General features: G+C 44.1%; 1 protein-coding gene across 2 annotated transcripts in view; it reads left to right on the top strand.

Annotated features, from left to right (window-relative positions):
- The first annotated feature begins 326 nt into the window (after positions 1-326).
- LOC108918490 (adenylate cyclase type 6-like) overlaps positions 327-13031 on the top strand; it is a 63592-nt gene continuing 50887 nt past the window's right edge. Inside the window, exons 1-3 of one of the 2 annotated variants that reach the window (XM_029247689.1) lie at positions 327-661; positions 5190-5367; positions 5839-6754. In XM_029247689.1, the coding sequence (XP_029103522.1) occupies positions 5840-6754 (915 nt within the window). In that variant the 5' untranslated portion in view covers positions 327-661; positions 5190-5367; position 5839. Of the gene's footprint in view, positions 662-682; positions 969-5189; positions 5368-5838; positions 6755-13031 lie in introns of those variants that run through there. The other variant, XM_018725795.2, reaches the window with a different exon arrangement.

Below are 13031 nucleotides of genomic sequence, written 5' to 3'. Positions count from 1 at the left end.
TTTTGTTCAGGAAAAACTTGTGTTAAGAAGGTAAAGGAAAACATCTGCATGACTAATGTTTGCAGTTTCTGTAGGTGTGAAACAACTTGACACCTCATGAAATGTCCTCCACGTCCGAGAAACAGAACTGCTGATGAATGGCATCGCACGGGGCTTTAATGTTTTAATTTTTAACGTAAACCCGAATAAATTGTTGCGTAAAAACGGGGTATGGACACAATCGCGTCAGAAAACACGCCACACCCGCACGCACACACACATTGTAAGTGAAGGCCTAGGTTTTTTTACATGAGCGAAAGGACGAAGAGCAGCGGTGTGTTGAAGCGAGTCGCGAGCTCTGCCCGCGCGGGGAGGCGAGCGAACGCGCGTGGACACACGGCCTGTCGCTCGTCTCGAGCGCCTCTAGGGGGGACTCGGGAGTTGCTGGAGAGCCCGAGTGTGTGCGCTTGCTGCTGCTGCTGCTGCTGCTGCTGCGGGGAGGGGGAGCACGAGCGAAGACGACGGGAGTGAGACGAGGAAGAGTGCGCGGACAACGCTGTGGATGTGCGCTGGCTCGTCCCCGCGCCTTCCCCGCGTGTACACGCCTGGCGGTAGCGGCCGCTCGCGCCGAACGCCGAGGACATCGCCGGCGGCTCGGACGAATGATTGATTGTGCATCAGGGTGGGTTGTGTCTGCCGCGGTGTCGTTAAGGGAAAAAAAAAAAATGTTGGTGGTGAGTCCTCCTTACCCGGGGAGAGAGAGCGCGGTGCTGCGGTGGGGAGGGGGCTGTCTGCTGGAACGGGATTATTGTTTTCTGTCATGTCGTGTCATGTTTACAGTGCGGGGAAAACGCCTCTTGTCCGACGGACTGTGTCGCTTTGCGCCTTCGGACGGTTCGGACGGCAGATGCAGGACCCGCTTCGGCTGCGGGCTGTGTTGTCATTCAGCCCGGCTCGTTGCAGCGCACCGATGTTCCCCGGCGGTGGTGGTGAGGCACTTAAAGCTCTCCGTAAATAATTGAAATCGCGCTCCACACTTCTGTAAACATCACGTCGTCTTTGGAAAAACCGCTCACCCTGAAACTGACTATTTGTGAAATAAAACTGCGTTCTTTTTTTTTTTTTTTTGTTTTACGTGAGGAACGCGGCTTGTTCTGTTGCTCGTTTACAGTATTGGTACGGTCGCACACAACTGAACTGAGGCGTTGAAATGAATACCGAAGCTGCAGCTCATCTAAATTGTTGAGCGTGGAATAGATGCTTCGAAAAAGAAAAAAAAGCAAAACACTAAATAAGGACACGCGTAGCTGAAAGATGTTTTAAAGGCCGCTGTTATATTGTTCAGAGGCGGTGTATCCTAACGTGCGGCGGCGTGAATGCGCTGGAATGTAAAACAGGCGGTGCGCAAAGCGGGGGATCGTCGCCGGGAACGTTTCAGGTTTTTCAACTGACCGACCCGACCGACCGACCGCTCGGCTGCGCTCTGTCTGTCTAAATACACCTGGGCTAAAGGCGTCGAAACCCCGAGACGTCCGTGCACCGTGACCGTGTCTCCGCTTCGGGACAGCCGGGGTGACGGGACGCCTGTTCGGGCGGCAGCCCGCGCGGAAAACGGTCAGGGCTCAGACGTGTAACATGGTCGTGTCACACGCGCCGAGCGCGCGCTCTTATGTAACAGGGCGCGTTTAAAAATGCGGGTGATGCGATGTGCGCGAGGCCTGCGCCGGCAACGTAACGCCGCGTCGCGCGATTCTCGCCGCGAGCCGCACAGCCGCTGTTGCTTCGCGCCGCAGTAATTACGGACGCGGATGGTGGCCTTTAATTACACGTCGGTTATTCTTCAGCTGCGTGTTTCGCTTGAATGGCGCGTGCGTCTTAAGAGCCGACGGGGACTTGATTAATAATAATGACGAAGGGGTGGCACAATGCTGCGCGCGCTGTGTGTGTGTGTGTTTGGATTATGTAACACCCGCATGCTGCTGCTGCTCCACTGACTGTCCGGTCGAGATGCACGAATTCTCCAAAAAAACTGCACTCGTTTGTAATAAAATGAAACAAAATAGCATAGAGCATCCCCAAGCAGGGCATACTACCAAACTGTATTCTTTCATATTTAGCTGACAGTATTGTATTGTCCGAAGGCATCTCACAGTGTTGGATGATGACTAAGATCATTACATTGTTTTGACATTGTAGTTTACGACTTTCCCGTGTATACAGCTGGGTGTTCTCAATGCTTCAGTCCAGAGTGAGTAGTGTCAAGGCTACTGTGGAAGGAGCGGGATTCGAACCGGGAGCCGTTCGAGCGCAAGGCAACAGTCCTAAACACTGCACGGCCTGCTTTCCCTTATTGTCAGGTTATAGTACTATGACATTTCAAGGTTATATTGGCACTTGTTGCTGTACTGCTTGGATTAAATGAGATTGTATAATTAGCATGCAGTTTAGAATTCATGAATCATGTAACATTTCACGCCTTTTTCTTCTTGTGATCACAGGGTCTGACAACACACAAACAGTCCTGTGCATGCCGAATGTACTAATATTGGATAATCACTAAGAAATTAGGCTACTTGGTTCATTTTAAGCTCTGGATTTGGGTACCTTGGTTAGAACCTGGCTTGTTTGAACCAAAATGATACAGGCAATAACCAATGTCATGAGCACAAGAACTAATTCAGGTGCGGGACAGGGGACGTGTTACACTGTTATGTTAGAAGCAAAGCAGTCTGAAGTGGTGTTTATAAACACTGGGTGTTTGATAGTAAAGCTTTCAGTAATAAAAATAGGGTTTTCAAGTGAATTTTGTGTGGGTATTTTTTGTTATTTCCATTATCTTCAAATTATATTGGAAACATTTTCGAAACTATGTTTTACAGTGCTGCTTGAAGGTATGTGAACATTGATTGGATGGTCCTTATTGTTGTGTAAAATTTTGAAACAAACATAAAATCTGAATGTTAAACTTAAATGAAAAAATGATTATGATTAATTATCATTTACACACCTGGTTCTACTTTCCTGCTTGGTTTAACCAATGCAACTTTGGGTTCACTCATTTCTGCACCTGCACCATTTCTGTGTTTCTACCACACACGTCATTTCTTCTAAAAACCAACATATGGAATTGGTCATTACACATCTCTTATGTCATATGAGAAAGGCTGGTTCTCATTGCATTACCATTTTGTGGTAAAAGTAAGAGACACAAGGGGTTCACATACTTTCAAGCAACACTGTTTATACCATATTTTACAGATCTTTTTAAATCCCCTGCGTTTCTACGCAAGTCTGTTGCTGTCACAGTTCAGTTGCTACAATTTTTCTCGTTTCGAGATACAGTCTACACTGTGGGTCAAGAGTGATGCTATTGAAATGTGTCCCCCCATCCCCTGCACCTTTATGGAATTGCACCCATGTCCACTATAAAAGGATGAACTCACTGACAGCACGTGTTAAATAATAAAGGAAAAAATCCTGGTATATTGTGGTTAAAGTTTTACCTTTAATTTATTTGAATTCTTTACAGCACTCTGTGGACCACCCCGTTTTATTGGTGTTTGTAGCTTTCCAGTAAAGTTGATTTCAACTGATCTTTATTTCTTCTCTGGCCCTCTCTAAGTGATGGGGAGAAGATGTGTATATCCCAGCAGTAAGGAAACTAATGGCTCATGTAATTAATGGAGGGAAGCACACACAATTTCATCCTTATTAGGGTAAACAACATGCCTGGGTTCTTTTGTTGTGCAACACTGCAGAGCCGGGTCCTTCCAGTGTAGTTGTGTTCTACTGAGGTTAATTAACTACATGCAGTTTTCATGGGGCCCCTGAAACTTTGCAGAGGACCAACCCTGAGAGTAAAATGGAATCAGAAGAATGTGGTAGACTTTGGTTGGACAAACCCAAGGTCATTCTCGATCTGCATTTTGTAATCCAGGAGTCTCACAGAGTTGTTTTTCCTGTTAGTGGCACCATTAGACTCATGGGTAGATTCTACTAAAAGGGTTTTGTTGCTGATAAATGCGGCAAAGTGTTTTATTGGGCATTCTTATTATATGGCCTGGTTTTGAAACTGTCATCTGTTATACGGCTTTTTAATATTGTGTTTGTTGAAGAAAGTCCTTGTTCAGTCTCACTTTACTGGTCTCTCTCACCATTTCACTGCTGTGTTGGAACACGGAACAGAAATTTTTTTGGACTCTTGTAAAATTTGACTGTTTCTAGTCTAAACCAGTCCTATAAATAGAGTAAAAACAGTCACTGTAGTTTGCAAGAATGGTTAAATTGTCACAGATTTTTTTGACTATACATTTCTTTACATTGTACTTGGTTTCTGGTTGAAAATTTGAAAATAAGCCATTTACAAGTCAGGAAAGTTGAACCCTCACAAGGGCAACAAAGTTTGTTCTCTGAAGAAGGATCAATAGAGTCCTGTACTTTGGTCATTTCACATAAATGTCTAGTTAGACCTTAAAAGCTGACCAAGTACTTTATTTTTAGTGCTCAGAATATTGTTTTTAGAATTTGTAGTTATGGTTTTAAAGCATGTAATTATTGGCCTTGGAGACATTCAGGCTCCATAAGTTTTTTGTTTATTGATGAGAGCTAGTTCTGTTACGTTATGTGAAAGTAAATGTTTAAAAGATACAGAGAGACTAGTTTATCTGCAGAATGATCTCCAGCTAATGGTTAGGCCTCAGGTTTCCGATGGATTCAACAAGCGTATCATTCCAGAGACATTGTCAAATGAGTGTTACAAAGAATTCTCTGTGTGGTGGCAGTTCGTGATGAGGGAAACACGGTGGCACAGCGCCTGAGTGGTGCACAGGGATGTGGGTTTGACCCCCACTCAGTCTGTGTGGAGTTTGCATGTTCTCCCCATGTTTGCGTGGGTTTTCTCCTACAGTCCAAAGACATGCTGATCTGGTGGGTTGGTGACTCTAAAAGTCACCCACAGTGTGTGTGTGTGACTGAGTGACAGGGAGAAAGTGTGTTTCACTCATGTGTGGATGAGTGACTCATTGTAAGTAGTGTATCTAGCAGTATAAGTCACCCTGGGTGAATAAGGTGTGGGCTGATAAAGCTACATAGAGTTCATTGGAAGTTCCTTTGGAGAAAAGTGTCTGCTAAACGAATTAACGTAAATGTAGTTTGCCTGTTGCTCTCTCATGTAACTTGGTGCTGATACTTTTTGATTTCTCCTCACACAGATTTGGGACGGACAGAGTGACGCTCCCGACACAAATTCTGTGCTACCTTCAGCCTTGGGGACTGAACCCACCCACCAACCTACCCATCCTACAGTGTTGTTTTTCATGCTTTTACTGGGATAAATGAGTGGTGGTACTGAGGAAAGTAGGGCTGCGACGCAGACAAGATCCCCCACAGGTAAGAATCAGGGTTGTTGGAGTCTGAGGGCCACTGAGGGTCTCTTGGTTGGTTCTGGGTTGCTCCTTTAACAATGTATGTGTTGTATTTGTATCTGCATTTGTATTTGTGAATTAAATCCTTATCAAGTTACAGCATCTTCTCTTGAAATGTTGGCCTAAAGTTTCTAATGTGACGAAAATGTAGTTTCATTTTCGTCGTAGGGTTTTGAATTTGTGATTAATTATTCAACTCTGGTCCTTGAGGTTTGCAGGATTTGGAATTTTCTCTTCTAAATTAGTGCCTGTTTACACATGAAACACTAGGTGAGCTGGCTAACTGTCCAATGAATGGCTTCAGCAAAGAGTTAAGAGCACACTCTGTGGCCCTGAGAGAGAGGTGTTGTTAACTGCTTCCCCAAAGGCTCCGTGAGCTTTGATTCCCATGGCATTTACCCGTCTTTCTCCATTTACCCTCCCTATTTCCCTTAAGGATGTCCTGGTTCAGTGGCGTCCTAGTAGCCAGAGTGGATGACCGCAAAACGGCGTGGGGGGAACGCAATGGGAAGAAGGCCAAGCGAAAGGGTGGCTCCTCACTGTGTAGCCCACGCTACATGAGCTGCCTGCGGGACCCTGAGGCCATGGAGCCACCTCCTGAGCCGCCCCATCATCACCACCGTGGAGGAGGGGGGGGCAGCTTTGGCGTACGCTGTGGATGGCAGGAAGACCACTATGGGAAAAAGGGAGGTGGAGGAGGCGGTGGAGGGGAGGTGGGCCTGAAGTCTGTGGACTTGGGCTTCGAGGATGGAGACCTGAAGGGAAGCAAGGGGGTCATGGGCTGCGGGGAGGGCGTTGAGGAGGGACCAGGCACCAGTGGGGTTTTGACTGCTGCAGACTGCTGGCAGCGGGTGGTTCGGGTTTTCCAGTCTAAGAAGTTCCAGTCAAGCAAGCTGGAGCGCCTCTACCAACGCTACTTCTTCCGTCTCAACCAGAGCTCACTGACCATGCTGATGGGTGTGCTCGTGATCGTGTGCGGTGTCATGCTGGCTTTTCACTGTGTGCATGCGGCCCCGGATGTGGCCTACACCTGCATGCTTTCTGTGGCCATGGCACTCTTCCTCGCCCTTATGGTGGTGTGCAACCGCAATGGCTTCCACCAGGACTACATGTGGATCGTCAGCTACTTGGTCATCGGCGTACTGTTCGTGGTACAGGTCTTCGGTGTGCTCATGGTGGCCCCTCGCAGCGCCTCAGAGGGTGTCTGGTGGTCCGTTTTCTTCATCTACATCATCTACACACTACTACCCGTTCGCATGCGGGCAGCTGTCCTGAGCGGCGCCTTGCTGTCTGCTATTCACGTTGTGACTGCTTGGAGGCTCAACCTTCTGGACAGCTTCCTCTGGAAACAGGTAACATTTTATGTATCCAGTCCTTTTTCAGATTTACCTATGATAGCCTCAAACACAGACAAACATATTGATGTCGATATATGGTGCAATTGCCCCATTTCAGTCTTCTCAGCTTTTGTTAATGGGGTTTACTGGTCGATGTAAGTTTGTAAATTTGCAGTTTTAGCTTTTACTACTACATTTACCAATACAGCTCACTTACCTTGTAATTAGTCCCTGCATGCAAGACAGCGGTGTAATGTCAGAGTACCTAGGAGTGGTGGGAAGCCAGCAGAAATTCTGCCGCCAGGCATTATTTTCCTGTTTATAAACCTTAGTACTTTTGTTTTCTCTCCTCTATTGCCTCCCGTCTTTTCCTCCTTACTTGTTTTGAAGCGTCTGTCATTGATGCTAATTGTTGCATGTCCACATTTTGTATGTCTTAGTCTCTGCTAAGCATTATGCAGCAACCTGTTGGGAAGGTGCTGTACGAAAATAACCTGAATTGAATACATTAAATAGTGCTGTGCTGCTATTACAAAGTAATATAACATGACTGTTGCCATGGTGACAGTATGCAAAGGACCAGTGTACCATTGTATATGTCTTGTTTGTAGTGTTCAATGTTAGTTTTAGTTTACTGGACTGTGTTTTGTTCTTGATACATGTGATGTAAAGATACTAAAACTAAATACCTGAGAGCCATTTGGTGTTAAACACTAGATGAAATACCACCTATAGCTTTGTGGTTGGAGCTACTGCACTGCACTCAAGGACTCAGCTTCAAATCCCTTCTCCTGCTGCAGTACCTTTGACCAAGGTACTTTGAATTGCACCTGTAAAAATTACTCAGCTGTGTAAATGGGTAAATAATTTTAAGTAGTTTAACGTTGTAAGCTGCTTTTGAGAAAAGCATCAGCAAGATAAATAAAAATGTTGTACAGTATACCCCAGATACAGTAAGAAAGCTTGTGGGAAGGAGGGGGGTTGATAATGTTGCAGATGGAAGGTGGTACATGGACAGAAAGTTGGCAGCTAAGCACAGTGCCCACACAGCAAGAATATGTTCATGTAGAAAAGCTAGATTCCCTGCTTTCTTTTTTGCCGTTGTCTGTTAGAGATTGTCAATCGTGGCTAAGATGGAAATTATAGCTGACTTTCAAAAGAGGTTTAATCAAGGTTTAGCGTTTTATCAACTCCATTTAAAACATCTTATTCATTGTGCTGGATCTGGGCAGTTGATTTGGATTTTTTTTGCATATGCCTGGTACCTTTTGTATTGTTTTGGTAAACATTTAACTGAGTTTAAATATTAAGCGTGTTATTATTAGGTTGGCATTAATTGTAGATGTCAGTTTATTTTTTTGCCACGCCTTTCTTGTTCAGTGTCTTAGAAGAAGAGTGTCACCTGGATTGTGTAAGGTACGTCTGTCTAGGAATACACTGACCTGAGCTCACGGCAAAGTCACCACCTTGCCATAAATGAAAGACATGGTGTGTAGTTTTCAACACCGATACTTTGCAGCTTTATACCTGCATAAGTTCCTGTAATGTGTACACATAATAAGCTGTACATTAATCATTAGAGGTACTTTACAGTGATTTAACAGTAACTGAAACTGTTACTGAAAATAGACACTGGAAGAGGTGTGGTCTGAGTATTTTCTCAACCATGGTTGCATTATAGGGCCAAATATTCAGGTAATAATATGCAGTGAGCTGCAGCACATTACCTTAAAAGGGGTAAGTCATGCACTTTGGGTAGTAATGAGTAAACTGTTATGAAAATGTTTATAAACTACATCTAATTCCTCAACTGAAAAATCACAAGAAATTACTCTAACTGTAGTATTTCTCTTAACTGTAAAAATTCAGTAAGTTCAGCAAAATGTTACGTCGGTTCACGTGTTGTCTGCATTGTTGCTATACATTCAGACACACTTTGTCAAATTGTTTTATTTTTACAGCTTTTCAGTTGCAAGGATTCCATTTTCTGCCTCACACAGCTTGACTGAAGAGGTTTTCTGGCTGTATTAAGGCTTGCGGTATTTTTGATTGACTGCCTACTTGACTCTCCATTTCAGTAAACGGTTATAGTTTGCTAATCGTATTAATCCAAAGGCAGCAAAGCAGGAGCCAAGCAAAGTGTGCACAGCATGGATAGAATACATCATCAGGTGCTCTCTTAAGTGATGCAGCATCTTTAAATGTAATCAATGTGCTGTGATTTGGCCTCATTGACATTGTTTGGCTAAACCGTTTAAAACAGGACAGCGAGCGGTGTTCCTTTCTAACATCTAAATAAAATGATACATTCTGTCACTATTACTTCTGATTCATAAAATTTCCCGAGGAAATATTTTCTTATGAAGAAGAAAAATATGCTGTTTACAGTGGGGTATTATTGATGGCCCTTGGAAAGGTTACAATATATTTCCTGTCTCTTCTTCCTTGTAGCACTGAATCCTTCTTCTTATTGTTTTCTCTGGCAAGCTACTAAAAACATTTCTTGACTAGAACATGTAGACGTTAAACATGCTTCAGATAAATAAATTATGTGAATTGGCATTTTTTTCACACTGCTGAATATTGAGATTGTATTTGCCAGTTGTTAATGGTCAAATCTTTACAAAGAAGAAAAATTAATATAAAAGCGTTTTATATTCAAGAAGTTCAAGGAGAACAGAAAGTAGTATTTTCGTTTGAATCTGCCGAATTGTGCATTCGTTTGCTTATTTTTGACACAAAGATTTAATCCTGCCTTTAGTTAAATATTCTTGTAATAGAATTTTTGTTTTACGTTATAAGGGAAGTTTTTCCTCGGTAAAACATTTTAACCAAATAATCACCATTATAACATCAAACCATAAAAAACTTTAATCTTCCTTTCTCTGCTACATTAAGCAGCCCTGTTCACCCCCTTTTTAAGCCCTCTTTGTGTGGGCACGCGCGCGCGCGTGTGTGTGTGTGTGTGTGTGTGTGTGTGTGTGTGTGTGTGTGTGCGTGTGTGTGTGGTGAAGAGCGTGACTGTGTGGGAATGCTGGTGCAATGAGGGCCCAGGGCCTGAGGAGCTGTGTTCTAAGGCAAGGACCTGGGGCCTGCTTGAAGGTCAGCCAGTTGAATGGGCCTCCTTAGCTGGCTGTTGTGAGAATATCATGATAATATAATACAGTATCACTCAGGCCTCTGTCCTCCCAGACAAGAGGCGCTTTGTACTTTAGTTTGGTGGGGTGGGGATCAGACTGCTGTGTTTTGTAGCTTCGACCGCTGCAAGTGGACAGGAAAAAGAGTGAAAACAGCAGGAACTTTGCACAGCGAAGAGTCGTAGCAAAGCAAGAGAAGAAATGTTGCCCTTTGTCACGATTTTAGCACTTAAAATGCATACTTCTTTTTATTAAAAATATATAGAGAGAGGGGGGCGCAGTGGCACAGTGGGTTGGACCACAGTCCTGTTCTCCAGTGGGTCTGGGGTTCGAGTCCTGCTTGGGGTGCCTTGCGATGGACTGGCGTCCCGTCCTGGGTGTGTCCCCTCTGGCCTTACACCCTGTGTTACCGGGTAGGCTCCGGTTCCCTGCGACACCGTATGGGACAAGCGGTTCCGAAAATGTGTGTGTATAGAGAGAAGTTGCACAGTGGCCGAATATTAACTGAAAGATAATTGCTGAGAGAAACATATTAGAATTTGCGAGTCACCTACGTGCTAGAAAACAACAGTTTTTACAGTTTAGTGTTCTTTATTAGGCGCAAAAATTTTACTTGCATGCTTAGTCAGCAACAAAATGTTGAGTTTGGGTATGGGGAATGAAGGATGACATTTTCTATACTTCGTTAAAAAATGTTACTCACCTAAAGACAAGTCATGCTTCACTGAGTATATTTATCAAGAAAAAATTGGGTGAACCCCTAATAATGCATTTGCAGTGATACACTGAAACATGAAACATAGCAGAATGTCTAAACTGTTCACCTCTGAGCTCAAGTTCTTGTCTAGAGTTGAAATTCTTTTGTTTGACATGACCAAAGTTTTCATAGGAACTTGACAAGTGCAATAAAATAGTGAATCAGTGACCTTGCGATGGACTGGTGTCCCGCCTAGGGTATACCCCCACTAGCCTACACCCCGTGACTCCATGATAGGCTCTGGACTGCTGTGACCCTGGTTTGGACAAGCAATTGAAAGTGAGTAAATGATTGAGCAGGGGTGGCTGGTGGCATCGTGGTTGCTGGTTTGATCCCTGCCTCCGGTTATAGTGCCCTTGAGCAAGGTGCTTGACCTGCAGTTGCTCCAGTACCTTCAGACAGTTGTGTGCCTGGGTACCTAATTGTGGCTCTGCGATGGACTGGTGTCCCATCCAAGGTGTGCCCCCCTGCCCCCCTTTTAGCCTTATGCCCACTGTCTCCGGGATAGGCTCTGGCTTGCCGCGACCCCGCTTGGGACAAGCGGTTATTGAAATTGGTTGGTTGGTTAAGTGACTGAGCTAATCCAATGCAGGGTTGAGGTGGTCCAGAGTCTGTCCTGGAACCGAGCCAGTCTGCACACCAGCGCTACCTGCTGCCTATATTTGTACAGTTCGTTCCTGAAACTCTGTTAATAAGGTGGGATTCCGGATAGCAAAGAAGTTAGTCCCACTTTATTAAAGGAAAAATTATAATATGTTCCTGGTTTGATACAAGTTCGCTCCAAAATATGAACAACCATTAATAACATTAATATCCAGGTAACAAAATGACAAAGTACTTGTGACAGGATGTGTGGTACAAATTCTTGGAAGTCCAGGCAAGTGAATGTCTGCATAAAGGGAAATAGTTTATACTGACATAAATGCTGAAACACCAAGTCTGAATACCAAAGTATTTTTAAAGAGTGGTGCATCCTTTTGTCTTCAAAATAGCTTCAGTGCTGCTGGGAATGCTGTAAGTCCTAAACTGTGAATTAAAGCTTCTAGTTTTTTTAAGAAGAATGGAGGAGGAAGAGCTTTCAGAAGTTCCCATAAAGCTTCATTGATGTTTAGATGTAGCCATTGGGAGACCATGGAAGACATATGGCTGTGCCAAAGTTTTCTTGAAATTTCCTTTGAATTTGCTTAATGGTGTGTATGGAGCATCATCACCTTTGAATGTGAAAACATCATGAGGAAACTGTTTTTGTATCATGGCATGCATGTCTGCAACCATTTCATATGTAATACAACCATGAAGCACAAACATCAAACCCAGTGACATCCATGAGATAAAAATCTATACATTAGATGATCTACACAAGATCAGCTGTTTATTGTATTTCTTCACACTCGTGTTTTTACGGCATCCTTTGGCTTTCTCCATAGACGCATTGTGGATGTAGGGGAAAAGTATGGATCTTCAAGTTAAATTACATTCTCAGCTGCTCCGTGGTCCAGGTATTGTGCTCAGTACTCCAAAATATAAATTTTTGGGGGTTGACCTTGAAAACAAGCAGTTGCCGAATGACAACCGTTTCATAAATATGAGCCTTGTGAAGCTCATGACGCATGTCTTTTGTTGAGACTGGGTCACTGGTGTTGACTCAGTTCTGTGATAATTTTGGAGCCTGTTGTTTAGTGGTTGTTAACAACAATCCTGTTAACTGTCTGTCTCTTCCTGTCATTGAGCTTTGACTAAAGCCCACTGTTGCTCTTATTCCATGTATTTTTGCTTTGTTTGCCATATGCTATCATCATTTCAGCACTGCTCCCTGGCCGCATTAAATAATTCAGCAGTTTTTGTGACTGCTGCATTTTGGGAACCTTCTATCTGGCCTCTTTTGAACTCTGTTGGCTGTCTCATATTGCTTTAGAATCTCAAACTTTAAAATGCTGATTGTAAGGTTCTTTTATAGCTAAAATACAATGGTAATAACTGGAAAAAAGATGATTGACCATTCTAATTGTTTTTTTTTTTTGTACCATTTGAAATGTTTAGAAGTGATTTCTCGTACATGGTGCACAATCTTTAAAACTTAAAATTTAAATACACACACACATTTTCGGAACCGCTCGTCCCATACGGGGTTGCGGGGAACCGGAGCCTACCCGGTAACACAGGGCGTAAGGCCGGAGAGGGAGGGGACACACCCAGGACAGGACGCCAGTCCGCCGCAAGGCACCCCACGCGGGACTCGAACCCCAGACCTACCGGAGAGCAGGACCTGGTCCAACCCACTGCGCCACCACGCCCCCCTTAAAATTTAAATACACACACACACACATTTTCTGAACCGCTTATCCCATACGGGGTCACGGGGAGCCGGAGCCTACCCGGCAACACAGGGCGTAAGGCC

This window comes from Scleropages formosus, chromosome 22 (genome assembly GCF_900964775.1).
Source record: "Scleropages formosus chromosome 22, fSclFor1.1, whole genome shotgun sequence".
NCBI lineage: Eukaryota > Metazoa > Chordata > Actinopteri > Osteoglossiformes > Osteoglossidae > Scleropages > Scleropages formosus.
The sequence above is the reverse complement of the archived record's forward strand: the minus strand, read 5'-3'. Positions and strand labels throughout refer to the sequence as shown.